This window comes from Solea senegalensis, unplaced genomic scaffold (genome assembly GCF_019176455.1).
Source record: "Solea senegalensis isolate Sse05_10M unplaced genomic scaffold, IFAPA_SoseM_1 scf7180000013882, whole genome shotgun sequence".
Taxonomy (NCBI): Eukaryota; Metazoa; Chordata; class Actinopteri; order Pleuronectiformes; family Soleidae; genus Solea; species Solea senegalensis.
In genome coordinates this window covers 23,729-41,793 of record NW_025320910.1, presented here as the reverse complement: position 1 = coordinate 41,793, position 18,065 = coordinate 23,729, and the positions used below count along the sequence as shown (strand labels likewise).

Here is an 18,065-nt window from a genome sequence, read left to right as displayed (position 1 = left end):
TGTGTGTGATTTTGGATCTATTATATTAAACTATGACATTTTTGTCAAATTTTGGACGACATACTAAACTATGACTTTTTGGTGCGATTTTGGACGACATACTAAACTATGACCTTTTTTGTCAAATTTTGGATGGCATATTAAACTACGACATTTTTGTCACATTCACACACACACACACATCACACTCCCACAAACACAAGAAGATGCTGCTTTTTTTGATAATGTTTAATTGTATGAATTTCAGCTCCAGTGACAAACCAACCTGTGACCCCCAGAGCGCTTTCAGCTGGACAGAAACGCACACATCCAGCTCATATCCCGGGCCACTTCCCAGAGTTCCCTGACCCTCACACTTACATCAAAACACCAGTGAGTCAGAACTCTGTATCTGAAGTTTATTTTACAGGATGATGATTCTCCCTGACCCTTGAGCTTCAACGCCGCTGTCGTAGCATCAAACCTCATGTGTGTTTGTTTTTGCAGACATTCAGAGAGCCAGTGTCAGACTATCAAGTGGTGAGAGAGAAGGCAGCGACACAGAGGAGAGACGTAGAGCGAGCACTCACACGCTTCATGGCCAAGACTGGCGAAACTCAGAGCCTCTTCAAAGACGACATCACTGCCTTCCCTTGTGAGTTTTCTTCAATCTATCTCTAAGCTGACCTTTATTTCATGTTTTGTCAAGGTATTCAAAACATGCTGTTTAAAACCTCTGCATCTGTGTTGTCAGTGATCGCAGCACGGCCGAGCACCATTCCATACCTCAGTGCCCTCCTGCCGTCTGAGCTGGAACTGCAAACCCTGGAGGAGACGGATTCCTCTGAGCAGGACGATCAGACGGACAACGAGAACACAACGGGAAACATCATCAATGTAAGTTTCAGTACCTGGAACTTGCCCAGTGTGTCAGCTTTCTGTGGAGTTCCTTATGTTTTCTTTAAATTGTTGTTCGTTGGTAGCACTGAAATATACATTTTTCAGTTCATTTTCAAATCATTAAAGTTAGCAGTGGTTTATGTTTCATGCCAATACAAATGCAATTCATACAGTACCTATAAGAAACAATCTTGTTCTACATTAGGGCTGAACAATTAATCAAAATGTGTATCAAATTCCCATTTTAGATTATATATTATATATTATATATCATATATATATATATATAATATTGTCCTGATCTCTACACATCATACTCTACAGACTGAAGAAAACATTAGTACCTGACTCAGTGAACCTGACGCTCAGACATGATCTTTTCCTGTCAGCGAATTTTCAGAAAATATTGGATGTAATCTAAATTTGATATGTATGTTGCACTCAAACGATTACCTACAACAATCATTTGTCTTCTTTCCTCACCAGGATGACCCAGGTGCAGACAAAGAGAACTCCATGCTTCCTCCCAGTGGTGGTGTTCCGTCCACAAAGTCCAGCGAGGACAACGTGATTGATAACCCGTACCTCCGGCCCGTAAAGAAACCCAAAGTGCGGAGGAAGAAATGAGTCGGGACCCGCCTGAATCTAACAGACTCACACTTGCTGCCGTAGTCAGAGGAGTGGCCCCGTGCTTTGTTAGCTGGGACAAATGGCTGCTTTTTCTCAAGACGGGGACCAGTGCTGCTGTAGATTCTGGCAGACTGACGGACTCATGAGTGATTTCCTTTGTATTAGCTGTCTTTTTTTCTTTTTTTTTTCAGAAAGCACTGGCTTTGTTAAAAAATGTTGTAAGCAACATCCTTGTGTAATATACATACAAACAGAAATTTTGTGAATAAAGAAAAAAAGAGTTTCTTTTTTTTAAAAAAAAACTTGTGACATTGCTTTTAGTCTGGGTTACATATGACTTTAGGAAGGAAAGAGATAAGACGGACGCAGTCTTATGTTTTTAAGAGTTAATAGTACAAACTCAGGTAGGCCACTCTGCTTGTCTGCTTCAGAAACACCTTTTCATCATGAAGCTGAAACACACAAATCACAAGAAATAGGTGATGATTTATAACAAAACACACAATGAAATTATCCCATCTTAAATAAAAAAATATTTTAATTTTAAAGGAGGAATTTGACGTTTGTGCAGCATTACACGAACAATCGATAGCACTGAGGTCTATGATCATCGACACAGCATTTGACAGGAAAATGTCAACTACCGAAATAAGCAGATATCATAAAATGCTGAGCCACTTTGAACCAGCTCCAGTCTCTGAATTAGAAAATATTGTGATCCCAACATGAAACTGCCTCTTCATGACATTGACAACTATTACTATACTTCAATATTTAATGCTTACTGTGCCGTTTTCTAATATATTGTGACATTTTCAGGCCATTTTAATAAATTCATTTTATAATAAAATGAAATGTGTCCTTAGAGAATACATTGACTGACTGTAACCATAACTCAAGAGCTGAAATTGTGGCTGTAATTCATCAATAACTTGCCAACTGAAAGTTGTGCACTTTAGCTTGAAATATGAGTGTTCATGTATAACCTGCTGCTTCTTTATAAAGTGTGGTTTATATTTATGAATTAACATTAAGAGCATGTGGTCAAATGCACAGAGTTGGGACTTGTTTACTCACCATCACCCTGAGGGACTTCTTCTCAAGCTGAGGCAGTCTGAACCGGTCTGGACTCCCAAAGCTCATTGGCCAGCTCACCTTCCTGTTTGTCACTACGTCATGTTTGTAGGTCCCAGGTCTGCGTACAAAAATGACACGTGTCATTGCAGTTTAACAGTGATCCACTGGAGTCGGGGGTCTTTCAGGGGCTTCGGTTTCAGTGAGGCTGCATCCTTAATGTCAAACTGAGAAATGAACACAGTGAGAATAGGTCATCTAAATATAATTGGCTCTGTGACTTGTGATAAATAATTTCTGGTTTCATATTCTTATCCTAACACTTGCAATTTGCAGGCAACAATGAAAAGAACATTTAAAAAAAGACAGTGAAGACATTTCCAATTTTTGGGGAAAAGAAGTGAGAAATGAAGAAGAAAGAACCAGGAGGATCAGAATCAAAGAAGTGTCAAAGCATTGTATGTTTGTGAGGTGTTTTGCTGCACAGCACAATCATCGCCATCTTAAACTCTCCTAAAAGAGATGGCTGATATCAGCCCTGTACTGTAATGTAAGGTGTGTTTTTTTCTGTACTTAATTTGAGGAACCTGTGTTTGATTTAAGCCTAAATTCTTCAAAGGGATAATGATACAATAAATAGTTTCATAAGTGTTTTTGTGGATGTTTTTGTTTTCACATACTGCACTAAGGATGTCCTATGACATTTCTCTGAGTCTTCTTACCCTGGACTGGTCTCAGCTGTACATGTCCTGGTCTCGAACCTCCGTGTAGTTGAGTTGAATGGTGTTTTTCCAGGAGGGGGGATTGTGGACTGGCTTTGATCCTGCTGGTACTGCTGAGGTGAAGGGGTCGAGTTCTGGTGATAAAGCATGTGAAGACATTTAAATTTACGCGCCACGTCTTAAGCGGAGTAACCGTGACATTTCATATTGCAAATTCTTCTTTTAGTCATTTTCTGTACATGGAAGGGTGTAAGTAATCGTGCCATCCACGTTATATTATAGGAGGGTAAACAATTTAAGCTTTCCACTAGAAACAAAAACACGATGTGTAAAATCAGTGCCACATGGACACATTATGATTATTGACCGCTCAGTTTGTACAAGGATGATGAAGCAGGTAAAATAAAATAAAAAACACTACCTTGTCATCAGGCAGAAAACGCGCAGCAGTCCTTGCAGAGAGACCATATCCTCTCACACTGCCCGGTGTCTTCTGCAGGTTATAAATGATGGTGTCATACTGCAATGAGAATACATAGCAGGTTTCCTGTCATGTAATGGGATCACTTCAGCATCACCTCGCAAACAAACCAATACATTAACCGCAAACACAAAACAAAAGTAAAAACTATAGTGCTTCAGCCACATACCTCGTGGTTGTCATAGGAACCAGGACCGACAAGCAGAGCTCGCTGTCGCTGCATTTGGTTTCCCAGTCTGTCAGGTGCGTAATGGAGGGGGAAGAGTTTCCTCTCCTGTCTGCTGCCAAAGACTGTTTTCCGAACTGGAGCCACTGACATTGTAAAAATGATGATGGTGGGGCAACAAATAATATACTATATATATACTATATATATAATACTGCTACAACAACTACTGCTAGCATGAGCTAAATGAACGGGGAAGTAAAGTTACACCCACACATAGATAGCGTTGCCTCAAACTGCCATGGCATTTGTGTGTTGACATGTTACCCTGGCAACCGACTTGCTGACTTGATGGCATTTCCTGAAAAAAAAGATATATATATATATATCTCAGAAGACTTGAGTTATATACACACATGCACATATATGTATATCTATATATTCACATATGTTTATTTAATATCTAATAAACAAGTTAATGTAATATATATATTACATATATGTATATATACACATACATAATACATTCAATCAATTTGTTTATTAGTTAGTAATTAAATCATCTACAATACATACAAGTTTAATTAAACAAATGTAGACTGTACAATTAAATAATTTCTTTATTTGCAATTTAAGACAGAATATGTCACGGCATTAATTACTTTGGACAAAAGCACAACTAAGGCACTGTTAATATAAATTATTTGTTAAACCTGAAGCAAAAATGTAATCTACAACAATACAAGCTAAGGCAATGGTCTCGAGGCTCCACCAGGTTTGTTGTTTTTTATGTCCGTCAAAGTCTGTTATCATTGACATTTGGATTGGAATGATGCGGCTGAAAGTTGGTCTTTACGTATTAAAGTTTCAATCTGAATTGCTCAAACATGCATTGAATAAACCTGGCATATATTATAGATCTTTTGACATGAAATAGTTTGGACAAACACAGGTTTTACTAATGACAATATTGAGTGTTCCACTCTAGTTTTTTTTTTTTTTTAAAGTTAAGGTCCTTTTGTTGGTAGGTCACACTAAATACTTGACACTTTATCGTGTGGAAGTTGTTTTTTCCTGAAATATTTCCCATACGTTTCTTGGTGGAAATAAATGACAGTATAGTCATTATACTGCATTGCTAAACAACAAATCTAATGGAGAAAAGGCTTTTGCACGGTGCTGTATTTCAAAACAGCTTTTTTTTCCAAGATTTCACAAAGGCTTCACAAACAATCCAATGTAATATAAAGTCATTACCAGTAGTCTTTAAATTACAGTTAGGTTGGGAAACATGACAATAAAAGTCACTGAGGTCAGCAAAGGTCCAACAGCATTCAGCAATAACATTCATGTTGGCACAGAAGGCACTTTCTAGGTAATAGAGCAATTATTGTTGTGGGGAATAAAATCCACTATGTCTCACCAAAGATGGCACAAAGGAAACTTTTAGCTCACACACTCAAAATCAGCTCATGAGAAGGTAAAGGTGGATTCATTCTGACACTAACAAATGAAGAAAGAAAAAACAGATGGAGGATTTAGGTTGGAAAAAAAAAACCTATACAACAATGTCTGAATCTGCCTGACAAATACCTTCAAAGTAAAAGGTCCATGCATACGAAATGGCACAAAGGAAACTAGGAGGCACTGAGGGACTGAGGAGTGGTTTTAGGAGAGCTTCATTCAGACTGGGGCACAGAAATCGTTGGACCTTTGGGGTCATCGAATCGATCCATGGTGTTTAGCTGCATGATCATGTGCAGACCATACACGAAAATGAAAAGCATGAGCAGTGAAGTCAGCAGCCCCATCCAAATTCCTGGGGTGAAGAAGCCTGCACAGTCACTGGCATAAGAGAAATTGGTTCCATTCGCCAAATTGAAGCCCTGAATCTGTATTGTAGAGAAGAAAAAAAGAACATTTAAAACATCAAGTTAACAAGAGAAAGCAAATGGTCAATTATTTAAAAAAAAATAAAATAATGCATGATTATTAGGTTGCAAAATGGAGAAGGCAACATAATTGTTGTACCTGGAAATCAATAAAATTGAGCCTCCACTGGGATGCATTTTTGCTGGTGTCCTCTGGCATGAGCAGAGCACCTTGGAAGTTGTTGACAGATTGGCAGCGGAAGGAGTATTCTGCCGGGGCGTAGATACTGCGTCGACCAATGAAAGACGCAGTTTGACCACTGAACTGCAGCTGCACAGAGTCCAAGGTGAACCAGTTCCGCGCAGACACAGAATAGAAGCGCTGACTCATGGCAAAGCTGGAGTCGAAGACATGACAAATGAAATGAAAATAAATAATGCATGTTTATTAAGAGCAGCATCATCATCTTGTGTACAACAAGTATAAAAATAAACAGATCGATCTAGAACACGCGTGTTTCTTTTTGTGCATTTCTCTTTATGTCTCTATCTCTGTGTATTTCCATCTAAATGTGTGTGTGTGTGATACAAATACTTAATATGAGAAAAAGTATTAGAAATTGAAGCCACGTTTTGAGTGGCCTTAAATGACACAATTCATGTTTTTGACTAAACACAAATTGTTGTCAGGGCTAGAAGGGGCCACTGCACAGGATGTTGGCATTAAGACTGGAAGCAGGGAAACAGCTTTGCTCTCTCCACAGGTACAACCTTCCTGTGGCTCTAAAAGTCCAATATTACAATGTAATTTGTTGTTTGTTTAAAATGTACTAAGCTAATTAAAATTAAGAAATAAATGATACTATGTGGTTATGAACATGTGTATTTCTTTGCCTTTGCAAGGTATTGGCTTACCTTAGTTTATGGCCTGATGGATAACTGAGGACAAGTCTAAAGAAAGAAAAGACCATATTTACATTCATTAAACTGAGGTTTTCTTGTCGATGATTACAGAAAAAGACCTGCGAGACAAACCATCTTACAGTGCGTTACTGCTGTTACACATGGAATCTTTCAAGTCAGGTGTTTGAGTAGCAAGGTCGGTCCAGGCTGCGGTGCTCGAGACGCTGATGTTGAGATTCTGAGCCCAAAGCATGATGCAAGGGTTACCAGTTTCACCATACATGATGGGCGGTTTGACATCAGCCGCGACGGCCTGGAGTAAGGACCGGCCCACAGACTGCTCAGAGACAAACGACTCTGAAATCACCTGCAGAGATAAAGTTTATATTAAAACGTTGGGTTTGTTTGACGATGACAGAAATGATTTTATATATATATATACTGTATATAAAATATAAATACTCGTGATGGCTGGAGTCCTGTGTATACTGCAGTGTATGGAATAGTTTTGGCTTTCAAGACACCAAGGACTTTCCCGATAATCTCATCTGTTGAAATAAAGAAAAAAATTATAATTTAATTACACACTGTACATATCAAAATGGCCACATCCGGTATTATAATTCAACCCTGAGTCTGTAATTTGTTCTTGAAAACATTTTTTATGTTATTTGTTGTAAGCATCTTCATGTCCGGATAACCATTAATACATTGTGTTATGTTGTTGTCTTGGAAAAGTTGCTGTATAGACAGTTATGCTATAACTAAATCATTTCGGAATCACCTGTAAAAACACTTAATACCTCATCATGAATCAAGGATGCAGGCAGGGCGATGAGTGACACATAAGTCAATCAATCTGATTTGAACAAAATGATTAGTTATGTTGTGTTCATTTATGTTGTGTGATAACTACAGCCTTTTTTCCAATCATTTTTGTGTGTGATGGTTAATAGGACATGAAGGAGACTTCAAAAAATAAGATTAAAAGGTTTTTTAGACATGCGTTACAGACGATGGGTTTTAAACTTACCATTGCTGTGCAGGTCCTCTTTGCAAGACTTTAGTGATCTATTTAATGATAAAATAAAAAAGTTAATTCTCTATATGTGAAACTAAAATTAAAATATGATACTTGCATCCACAGATGTACATAACAAAACTCACCGAGTACAATATGGAAGATTCATGAGAAATAGATTACTGATAGATGTGTTGACAGTCAAACCAGACAGAGTGTCTGCATCTACGAGCACAGGTGAGACACCAAGCTTCTCCTGCAACAAAGCTGGGACGGCAGAGGAGCTCGACCACTCCAAGGCTGGAATTGTCACCGACGACGAAGACTGAAGTGCAGCCTGAGTGAAATAAGACGTCATCTTAGTAGACTCATAAAAGCATCGTCTTTATCAAGGACTACGGTACTTGTAAACACCTACCTTAAGATTTTCAAAGGCACCATCACGTTCATTTCCAAACACACCACCAAAGACTGTAAAGTCATCTTTGCTTAGCTAAAAAACACACACAAAACCCTTGTATTAGTAGTGGAAACAAAACAGTACATTGTGAAAATTGCAAATGCGTAAACATAGAATCTGTCAGGAACAGGAATCGTCTATCAAAGAGAACAAACTTGAGAAGTAAATGTGTAAAAGAGGAACTGGGAAATGGGAAGTAATGCCAAACCAGAACAAGAAGACTTTACAAAACAATGTCTCATGGAACTGCAGAGTAACTACACATGACTCATTAATTTAAGAACTTACATCCAAGGTCAATACTCCAATAGATGAACAAAGAAATATGTGAAAATCACAGGGAACCTTTCTACAGGTTCAATATCCCTCAAACACTTGTCAGCTTCCAAACAGCTTAATGACTATACTGTAACTGTGTCGACTGCATTTCCATGTTTCAGAGACTGACCTTGTCCTGCAGAAAAAGCAGCACAGTGTGGGGACCAGAGGCAAAGGCAGTGGTGAGGTAGGCACTCAACTGGTCATAGGACGTGATGTGACCAGCTACAGAGGAGGCAGGTGATGGTAGGCTGAATCAGCAGGGGAGACACAAATATTTGTCATTATCTTATACATGTTTTTTCTTACAGTTTCCTTTAAAACATCACCAAAACACACATGCAGTTGTCACCATACTCGCTAACATGTCGCTTTATACTGGGGGCAATGACGAGCATCAAAAATGAGAATATAATTCATATTACACTCCATCTCAAACACAGTAGAGAAATCGAACATCGTCTGCAACCATAAAATGGTGGTGTCACTGCAAATAAGAAGTAACTACAGTTAGCGCCTACATCCCCATATCATGAAGATATAAATAAAACAAACACAGCTATTATATTTTGTTTTCATTATACATGTTCGGTGACGGGTAAAGAACACGTTAAAAACGCCATTTCTTTCCTGGTTTTTCTATTTCTACTGCCTCAAATTAACTGTATATACTTCTGACAAAATAGTGCTACGATAGTAGCATTTATGTTACAGTACATTTCTTCCCAAAACAGTTCGTGCACTCTATAACACTTCTGAATTACTATAACTATATATACGGTTTTCTACTTAAAGTTAAATAACCTTTGGTGGGGTGAGTCACCTAGCCGCAGCTAAAAGTGTTAGCATTAGCACCGGGCTATAGGGTGACTATTGTTAAGCTTCGCTGTACAACACAGCAACGAAAAGTGGAAAATTACCTGTCGGTGGACCAGAGGAGAAGTGGCACTTGAGCAGTGGCGCTTCCTGTAGCGAAAAGTTCGAAGAAAACTACAATAAAAGACGTTAATCGCACTTTAGTCGAGTCCTTCCTTGGTCCAGCCATGGCTGTTGACGAGCGTTTCCGCAAAGCTGTGTTCACGTGACTCGGACCAGCTGACAGTCATGTGCCGTGTGGATGAAGAACGAAAGCGCTTCTTCCTGCTACAGATATTGTTGTTCCTCCTCCTCCTCCTCCTCCTCCTCCTGCTGCTGTGTTGTCACTCTGTACTTGTCATTAAGTCCAGCGGGTGAAAGTGAGCTCTCCTTTTTCTAGCAAAAGTATTTCACACAGTAGTGCAGGCCAGTGGCGTGAACAAGGGGGGGCAGAGAGGGCAATCAGCCTAATGGACAAACACGCTATATGCAGTAAAGTACCCTTGAGAGTGCTAAAAACATGAAAAAGTGCCCTACTTGCTGTCATTCATTTGTGGCCTTAACTTTAAAAGCATAATATAAATGTAAAAACAAGTATTGTTTTGAAAGAAGTGGCTTTCTAGTGGAGAAAAGTGATAAGATAAGATAATCCTTTATTGATCCCAGTGACATTTGATGTGTTACAGCAGCCAACAATCACAAACAGGTAGGAAACATTTAATTTGATTAAATATGTGTTAGAAACAAAAAAACAATGTGAAAACGAAATAAACTACAATAGCTTCGCCATAAGCAATATATATAAGTTAAACAGTGCACTCAGGGAAGACAGTGTTTTAATTTGCAGTATGCAGAGCAGGGTTTGGTACAGAATGGTACGGTTGGTCATGCTTGGGCTTGGTAGGTGGGGGTTTTGCTTGATTTGTGGCTGTTTGTCACAAGGGAGTGATGCTTTTCTGTCTGTTCAGCTGACTGCCGTGGGTCTAGCTCCACCCGTAGGATACTGTACCATTCCTATACGAAGTTCCCTATACCATGAAGGAGTATTAGGGCCAGCCAATAAAAAAAAAAGTCCGGCAAAAAAAAAAAAAAAAAGTCTTTTTTTTTCTTGTGACAGACTTTTCTTTTTCTTTTGCCTGTCTTTTTTTTTCTTGTGCCAGATTTTTTTTTTTTGCTGGCCCTAATACTCCTTCGTACTATACTGCCCCTACATAGCATAATATTGACATGCCTGCCATAAGCTTAGCATATTTTTTGCCCCTGTTCTTCCAAATGTCTGTTAATCAAGATGTATTTACAGATATTAAATATGTTCCCAATATGCTTGTTTTATCTCGTTAGCATTAGGATTGGAATGATTTGACTGACTTGTATATTATGAAATGTTCCATCTGAAGGTGGACGAAGGCTTTTGCAGGTTGTGATAAATAGAGGAGTCATCTGCTCTGCTCATCCCTCTCTTTCCCAAGCATGTCAGGAAATGAGTGGCCATTGTAAACCAAAAAGGACGTAGTTCTTTGTTTGCCTATGCTTTGGCTTCAAAAACACATAATGCATGCTCTGGTTTGTCCATTCAGGCTGCTGTAGAAACATGGTGGCCTCCATCAGTCAAAGGCCTTAACTTAAAATAAATCAAATACTTGATCTCCATTGTACAGTTTCATTATTTATTCAGTTTTTCAATATGACAGTAAACTCAAATAAGGCTGTGACTAATATTTGATTCCATTACTGATTAATGGTTCAGAGACCTGGAGGAAAACTGAAATAATGCAGCAGAAGATTTGTAAAAGAGCGGAGCAAGAGCCAGATGTCCAGAGATCCAGAGATCACCAGGCTGTGACTTGGAATCTGTGAGGGCAAGGAAGAGGAGATGACCCAGGAACAGCTACATTCAAGACACTGAGGTGGAAGTGAGGAAAAAGTGAGCCAGCTGGACAGAAGCAGAAAGGTCAGCAAAGAGTCAAATTGCCCAAGCCATTAATGGCCTTCGTCTGAATAAGTAAGTAAGGAAGGAAGTGTAGTAATGATCATACTGAACTGAGTTGTTATTTGTTTCCTTTACTAATTTTAACTTTTCTCTGATATCAACAGGATAAACCCCAATGTTAGTTAAATGACTAACATTTATGATGCAGAAGAAACACTTTACAAGCTACATCCAGCAAATGTTGATCAAAATACCATCGACTAACGGATCAATCAACTATCACTGCTTCTGTCACATCAAGATTGGGGCGAAAAAACAACCACAAGGTAAATATTAACAGGAGGACTCGATTTTGACACAAACAGTGTCCACAAGGATGGATGACATGTCTGATACTTAATGTGCCATTAACAATCATGTGATGACATCATGCTGCTGAACTTTACTCTCACTGACAGGTCACACCTGGTAACTGTCCGTGGTGCTGATACTCCCCAAAAAATTAGAATTTTCTTCCATGTGCATCATCATTATTCGTGTAAAACAATCACATACACTGTTAAATAAACACACACAATAACAAAATGAAATGTTAAGTTTTCAGCGTGTTGTCATTGACAGAGGAGTCTTTTTTTAATGTGTGCGTGTCGGGGAAGAACAGCGACTGTGGAGGCGGAGGGATACCACGAACCACGTCTAACAAACGCTGCGCCTACAACAGGAACAAAGACGTGGACACTGTGTATGTAGTCAAAAACAAACAAACTAAAACTATAAAATGAATCCTAACACGTGCATCACCGCTGTACGCAGCCGCTTCACGGCGAGGTTTCCTGTTACAGACCGCTTCTGGGTTTGGCTCCATTGTGTGGACAGAGATAATAAGGAGGAGGCGGGGGATGCGCACTAATTCCCGACGCGCAGGGACACCGTTCCAGAGTGCTTCATGAACAGGGCCATCTTTGGTCGTCCTCGCCGGTGACAGTGTGGACAGTATTTTCCACTGGTCATTTTTGCCTCATGGTTAATAAATAATATCACACATTTGAACGGAGCCGCTTGCAGCACTCGGGCAGAGGACGGGAGTGAATTCCCCGGTTTGTGGACGCACCGGCTCTTTCGTTCTGTCTTTCGATATCCTTCATTTCTCCAGGCGTAAAGAGGGCGAGGAAGGGAGAGGCGCTGCTGAGACAACATGGATGAGGAATATGATGTGATCGTTCTGGGCACCGGACTCACAGTAAGAAGTCGAGCTTCGTTGAATTGTTGCAGGTTGACTCAAATAATGATTGTTAGTAGACAGAGCGCGGGGACGTTTTCCTCATCCGCAAAACCCACAAGAGAAAGTGCAGCTCCTGCATCCCCAGTGCGCCTGTGACGTTACAAAAAAAGATGTAAAACGAGATGCACTTCCTTCTCTAGATATATGTGGAAGCAAATTGTGTTCCAGGTGGCTTGATTTGTAGTAATAATTGTTTTTTTATATATATGTTTAATGCTCACGGGCGGCTATAGGCGTTGTTTTACAGGCTGCAACATCTTTTAGGCGTAACCCCACAGTGTGTCATGGTCCTCTGGTAACAGCCAGGCCTTCATCCTGAGGTTAGCGCAGGCCTGAGCACGGCTTTTATTCAATGACTGAGCTGCACTTGGCTCTGCCTGTGCGACAACACCATCTTAGATCATATTCACTGTCATATTTACCTGTTTCTCTTGTCATTTCTGCAGGTTTAAAAAACAAACAAACAATATCTACTTGGTTTTATTTGTCAACTCACAGTCATGACAGTTTTTCATAACACTAACATTGCTGTAAAACTATTATAATTATTATTATTGTTGTTATTATGTAATAATGATTGTATTATCATAACGGGAGATCCGTGGATGGAACGTCTTTTGACGCATGCGCGCGCCTTGCCTTCTGTCAGTGTCCACCACCCTGCAGCCTTCTGTCAAAACCCAACTTGAATCATGTACAACTAGCTGCGGTTAATGCAGTCTAATAAAGTCCTGTTGAATGTCACCATTTAATAAGGTCTAATAATTATATAACATTTTCCACGAGTCAACCAGACTTCTAGAATAGTTCCAGCAATTTCCAGGTACAAGAAACGATTCAACATAGCTGGTTTTGCTCCATGCTCAAGGAGACATCAGCACATGAACTACAATAGCTGGGGATTGAACTAGAATAATATTTGTAATAAAAAATATTAAAAAAAATAATAAATAATAATAATCATAAGAATAACAATAAGAATAATAATATTGAGGATTTAACCTGACTGCTGTGGTAAGTGAATACAAATACTCTCATGATGCCACATTGCTGTATTTATTGATTCCCCTGTGGTAGGATTTTATTTTTTTAAACTGACAGTTTAACATTTGTTTCTGGGTGAACAAATAACAAGAGCCTCTTAGATGCACTTGATCAGACCACATTCAGTCTGATTATGGTGGAGTGAAACACAGCAAAGGCATCAACAACGCTTATCTGTCTCGTTTGGATCCCTTCATTTAGTTTTTTAAGACATGTTAAGTACAGCTGTTCTCCCACTAGTTAAAATCAAAATCACAATACAGTCCTGCAATAAAACCCATCAGGTCATCATTATATGTATATATGTGCATAGAAGCACCATAAATAGAGTTGAAAGCAATGTTTATTAATGCTCAAACCTATGTTAAATCACACTTTCATGAAGTAATGTTTTTTTTTTCGATCATTTTGCTGTAATTGTGAATTTGATAACAATAATATTGAGTATTTAACCTTGTTTTATGCAGGAATGCATTCTGTCGGGGATCATGTCTGTGAATGGGAAAAAGGTCCTGCACATGGACAGGAACCCATACTACGGTGGGGAGAGCTCTTCCATCACCCCCCTGGAAGAGGTAAAGGGCTCCTGGGATCTATAAAACCAATCAATATTGTTAATGTCCTGCACTACATCCCATTTTACATCCAGTGCCATCTGCTGCTGTTCTGCCGTCTTCATTTATCTTTACAATGCTCCAGACACGGGTAGCGTCATGGATTTCAGTCTGTCTGTCTGTCTGTCTGTCCTCTTCCACAGCTGTACAAGCGCTTCAATCTAGGAGACAGTTCACCTGAGTCAATGGGCAGAGGAAGAGACTGGAACGTCGACCTCATCCCCAAGTTCCTCATGGCCAATGGTCAGTCTCACATCACGTACTTTGCATTAATAACCTAAGAAGGTCTAATGATCAATAAGGTGTAAAAATAAGGACTTAACTCATCAGGCTGCAGGTTGGTGATGTACGTCTGTGTGTGATTATAGGTCAGCTTGTGAAGATGCTGCTATATACAGAAGTGACACGGTACCTTGACTTTAAAGTAGTGGAGGGAAGCTTTGTCTACAAAGGAGGAAAGATCTACAAGGTGCCATCAACTGAGACCGAGGCCCTAGCTTCAAGTAAGCCACGCAGATATTTCTCATGACAATTTGTGAGCAAAGACATGAGGATAATTCAAATAAGAATCTAATGTTCAAGGCAGAGTTTCACAGTGAAGCGTGAAATTGTTTGCATTTCCAGATCTGATGGGGATGTTTGAAAAGCGAAGGTTTCGTAAGTTCCTAGTCTTTGTGGCCAATTTCGATGAGAAGGACCCCAAGACCTTCGAAGGCGTGGACCCCAAAACCACAACCATGAGAGATGTTTACAAGAAGTTTGACCTTGGCCAGGATGTCATTGACTTCACGGGCCACGCCCTGGCCCTCTACAGGACAGATGAGTAAGAACAACAAAGGAGAAGTGCATAACCAATTCTCAATTCATTAATGGCTAGACATTTCAGTAGCTCTATTAGTTTAAGAGCTTTAATGTAGTTACTGACCACCTAATGTGTGGTACACCCTCTATTCTATTTTTATTTCTTCTCAATTAGCTACCTTGATGCTCCCTGTTTGGATACAATCAACCGTATCAAGCTCTACAGTGAGTCACTGGCACGATATGGGAAGAGCCCCTACCTTTACCCCCTGTATGGTCTGGGAGAATTGCCACAGGGCTTTGCCAGGTATGTTAATGTATTTAATAGTTAAATTAAAATATAATACCACTGTATGATTTAATTAGTTTCTTGTCATCCATAGGTTGAGTGCGATCTATGGAGGAACCTACATGTTAAACAAACCAGTGGATGAGATAGTGATGGAAGGTGGACGTGTGATTGGAGTGAAGTCTGAGGGCGAGGTACATCCACAATGTTTTTGTTTGCTTTTTTTTTGTTAATTGTTGTGCTACAGTAATAATTCAGTTAAAAACAAAGAGTGGATTTGCAGTTTGTTCACCCCTCGTCTCTTTAATGCCGCAGGTGGCACGTTGTAAACAGGTCATCTGCGACCCCAGCTACATCCAGGATCGTGTCCGCAAGGCGGGTCAGGTGATCCGTGTGATCTGCATCCTCAGCCACCCCATCAAAAACACTAATGACGCCAACTCTTGCCAGATCATCATCCCTCAAAATCAGGTCAACCGCAACTCAGGTGAGAAACGGGTGTAGCTTTTCAGAAAATGTGCTTCATTAATACTGGATCAAAATATCATTAAGTTATGTTCTTGAAAAACAACAACACAATAATACAATTCACAAAGATTTGCCTTAATTATGTGGATTTTAGGCTCTGGCAACACACAAGATAAAGAAAACTGTTGCATATTATGCATCAAAAACTACACTTTGATGGGTTTTAAGGGTCATTTCATCATTAGTATGTGGACCCAGTCACTCAAAACGACAAACTACAGATTATAAATTCATATCTCTGCATTTCCAAATGCATATAAATGATATAAATATAATCCAGATGCATGAATAAACAGCTGATTGCTAATATCTTCAGACTTTAGAGAGAGGAAATGATCAAAAACTGCTCTGGTTTGTCTCCTTTCATTAACCCTTGTGTCACTTCTCTAGACATCTACGTGTGCATGATCTCCTATGCTCACAATGTGGCAGCCCAGGGTAAATACACCGCCATTGTCAGCACCACAGTGGAGACCAGTGACCCCGAGGCTGAGATCGAACCAGCTCTGGAGCTGCTGGAGCCCATTGACCAAAAGTCAGTTCTCCATTTATTTAAAAAAAAAAAAAAAATGATGTTATACAAACCATGATAAAAATGTGATGAGTAATGTTTGGTTTTTGTTTTTCTTAACAGGTTTGTGGCTATTAGTGACCTTTATGAGCCTATAGATGATGGTACTGAAAGTCAGGTAAGATTTGTCTCAACTGGTTTTTGTCAGAAAATAGTTACTCTATGAGTGAAAGTCATGGTCAAACTCATAGGGTATGAGTTTTAGGATACATTACTTGAACACAAAGTTGAATATTGTGCCAGAGCAACACACAGAGCTACTGATTTTGCTGTAGATCCTTATTCCCTCTTCTTTTTTTTTTTTTATCTCATCCAGATTTTCACCTCAAGGTCCTACGATGCCACCACTCATTTTGAGACCACTTGCAATGACATCAAGGACATCTACAAATGTATGACTGGCAGCGACTTTGACTTTGAGAACATGAAACGCAAACAGAACGATGTGTTTGGGGAAGATGAGCAGTAAGGGGTAGGGGGGCTTCTTGGGAGAGGGCAGTAGTGGGAGAGGAGATGGGGCAAAAAAAAAAGGGGGTGAAATAGGCGGCAGAGCCTGGTGCAGGGGTGTTACTGTCAAGCAGTGCTTTAAAAACAAAAACGGGTGGGGTAAAATTAAAAAAAAAAAAGTGGAAAGGGTGTGTTCTGGGCTTCGGCTGTCCTCAGCCATTTGCCTCCTTTTCTCTGTGTCCCTCTCTCTCTTCACACACATTCAAACACATAAAGCTCACAGACACACACACACACACACTGTTCAAATACTCACAACTCTGTATCTCTGTCACTGAAAAGCAGGGTTGATATGGTCTCTCATTCCATTGTAGAATTTACAGTATAACATGTCTTAACTATTATAATTAGAGGTGAATTTGTTACATGTTGTTGGCCATTTTCAAAGCATTTCATTCTTTCGGTAACGTCTTACTCCTCTTATCAGAGGCTGTGGCAGAAGGAAAGTGTGAAGTGTGAGCTCCGACGTGACGAGCTCCGTCATGGCTTAGTGTAGAATCCTCTGGAAAGGTCACCTCCAGTTGACATGCATGCATCTTTTACACATGGTAGTATTGTACATAGACTCAAATGACACTGCGATATGAAGGCTGGACCATTCCACGCATCGCTCCTGTCAACCCTGCTTTCACTTTTCTCTTTCTTGGTCTTTTACCTGTGTCACTTCAATAGACGCTGCTCTTTTTTGGTAAAATCTGTTGGTTGGGCAAAAAAACAAACAAAAAAAACAAAAGTGACAAAAAGTTAAATATAAATGGGCTGTTCTGTCACATGATAGTGCTCACTTTGCTATGCTGTTGTGTTCCCTGTGCTATAGCAGGCAAGCTAACCGGTGGCTATTCATTTTAAACCGTTCCCTTTCCTCCACCATCACCTCTCCCAAAAAAACCTGTTCCTTTTGTTCACGTCGTCCTATGTCACTTTTGATTTTGAATAGTTTACTTTCTAACATCTTAAATTATTAAAAGAGATTTTATTTCTATATATGTATATATATATATACATATATATATCTATATATATATATATATATATATATATATATATATATATATATATATATATATATATATATATATGGTGCACATTTCACTGGCTGAAGTTATGAAGTTTACAGAG

General features: G+C 39.4%; 4 protein-coding genes across 4 annotated transcripts; 2 read left to right on the top strand and 2 right to left on the bottom strand.

The window, feature by feature from the left end:
* Positions 1-216: 216 nt before the first annotated feature.
* LOC122760659 (transcription initiation factor TFIID subunit 8-like) lies at positions 217-1,772 on the top strand. The gene is made up of 4 exons (XM_044015803.1): positions 217-372; positions 487-634; positions 734-876; positions 1,366-1,772. Exons 2-4 carry the CDS (start codon positions 577-579, stop codon positions 1,504-1,506), a joined length of 342 nt encoding a protein of 113 aa, XP_043871738.1. The 5' UTR covers positions 217-372; positions 487-576; the 3' UTR covers positions 1,507-1,772.
* LOC122760658 (protein pitchfork-like) lies at positions 1,000-4,286 on the bottom strand. The gene is made up of 5 exons (XM_044015802.1): positions 3,956-4,286; positions 3,727-3,825; positions 3,306-3,439; positions 2,587-2,704; positions 1,000-1,961 (listed from the first exon to the last, which is right to left on the bottom strand). Exons 1-5 carry the CDS (start codon positions 4,103-4,105, stop codon positions 1,896-1,898), a joined length of 567 nt encoding a protein of 188 aa, XP_043871737.1. The 5' UTR covers positions 4,106-4,286; the 3' UTR covers positions 1,000-1,895.
* Positions 4,287-4,554: 268 nt separating this feature from the next.
* On the bottom strand, positions 4,555-9,633 carry LOC122760656 (V-type proton ATPase subunit S1-like). Its single transcript, XM_044015798.1, has 10 exons — positions 9,446-9,633; positions 8,656-8,776; positions 8,166-8,240; positions 7,894-8,084; positions 7,760-7,797; positions 7,189-7,274; positions 6,867-7,093; positions 6,739-6,774; positions 5,984-6,221; positions 4,555-5,844 (listed from the first exon to the last, which is right to left on the bottom strand). Exons 1-10 carry the CDS (start codon positions 9,568-9,570, stop codon positions 5,632-5,634), a joined length of 1,350 nt encoding a protein of 449 aa, XP_043871733.1. The 5' UTR covers positions 9,571-9,633; the 3' UTR covers positions 4,555-5,631.
* A 2,609-nt stretch (positions 9,634-12,242) lies between these two features.
* On the top strand, positions 12,243-17,031 carry gdi1 (GDP dissociation inhibitor 1). Its single transcript, XM_044015806.1, has 11 exons — positions 12,243-12,550; positions 14,104-14,211; positions 14,394-14,493; positions 14,619-14,753; positions 14,875-15,073; positions 15,227-15,358; positions 15,435-15,534; positions 15,656-15,827; positions 16,259-16,403; positions 16,503-16,557; positions 16,756-17,031. Exons 1-11 carry the CDS (start codon positions 12,506-12,508, stop codon positions 16,906-16,908), a joined length of 1,344 nt encoding a protein of 447 aa, XP_043871741.1. The 5' UTR covers positions 12,243-12,505; the 3' UTR covers positions 16,909-17,031.
* Positions 17,032-18,065: the final 1,034 nt, after the last annotated feature.

Excerpts from the sequence above, each read along its gene's own strand:
- LOC122760659 (XM_044015803.1), top strand. The coding sequence starts at position 577 with ATGGCCAAGACTGGCGAAACTCAGAGCCTCTTCAAAGACGACATCACT. Across the intron at positions 635-733 it reads CGACATCACTGCCTTCCCTT|TGATCGCAGCACGGCCGAGC; the intron begins GTGAGTTTTCTT and ends CTGTGTTGTCAG. Across the intron at positions 877-1,365 it reads CAACGGGAAACATCATCAAT|GATGACCCAGGTGCAGACAA; the intron begins GTAAGTTTCAGT and ends TTTCCTCACCAG.
- LOC122760658 (XM_044015802.1), bottom strand. The coding sequence starts at position 4,105 with ATGTCAGTGGCTCCAGTTCGGAAAACAGTCTTTGGCAGCAGACAGGAG. Across the intron at positions 3,440-3,726 it reads GTTTTCTGCCTGATGACAAG|AACTCGACCCCTTCACCTCA; the intron begins GTAGTGTTTTTT and ends CTTTATCACCAG. Across the intron at positions 1,962-2,586 it reads AGAAGTCCCTCAGGGTGATG|CTTCATGATGAAAAGGTGTT; the intron begins GTGAGTAAACAA and ends TGTGTGTTTCAG.
- LOC122760656 (XM_044015798.1), bottom strand. The coding sequence starts at position 9,570 with ATGGCTGGACCAAGGAAGGACTCGACTAAAGTGCGATTAACGTCTTTT. Across the intron at positions 8,777-9,445 it reads CTCCTCTGGTCCACCGACAG|CCTACCATCACCTGCCTCCT; the intron begins GTAATTTTCCAC and ends CTGCTGATTCAG. Across the intron at positions 7,275-7,759 it reads AGAGGACCTGCACAGCAATG|ATGAGATTATCGGGAAAGTC; the intron begins GTAAGTTTAAAA and ends TTATTTCAACAG.
- gdi1 (XM_044015806.1), top strand. The coding sequence starts at position 12,506 with ATGGATGAGGAATATGATGTGATCGTTCTGGGCACCGGACTCACA. Across the intron at positions 14,494-14,618 it reads CAAGTTCCTCATGGCCAATG|GTCAGCTTGTGAAGATGCTG; the intron begins GTCAGTCTCACA and ends GTGTGATTATAG. Across the intron at positions 15,828-16,258 it reads TCAGGTCAACCGCAACTCAG|ACATCTACGTGTGCATGATC; the intron begins GTGAGAAACGGG and ends TCACTTCTCTAG.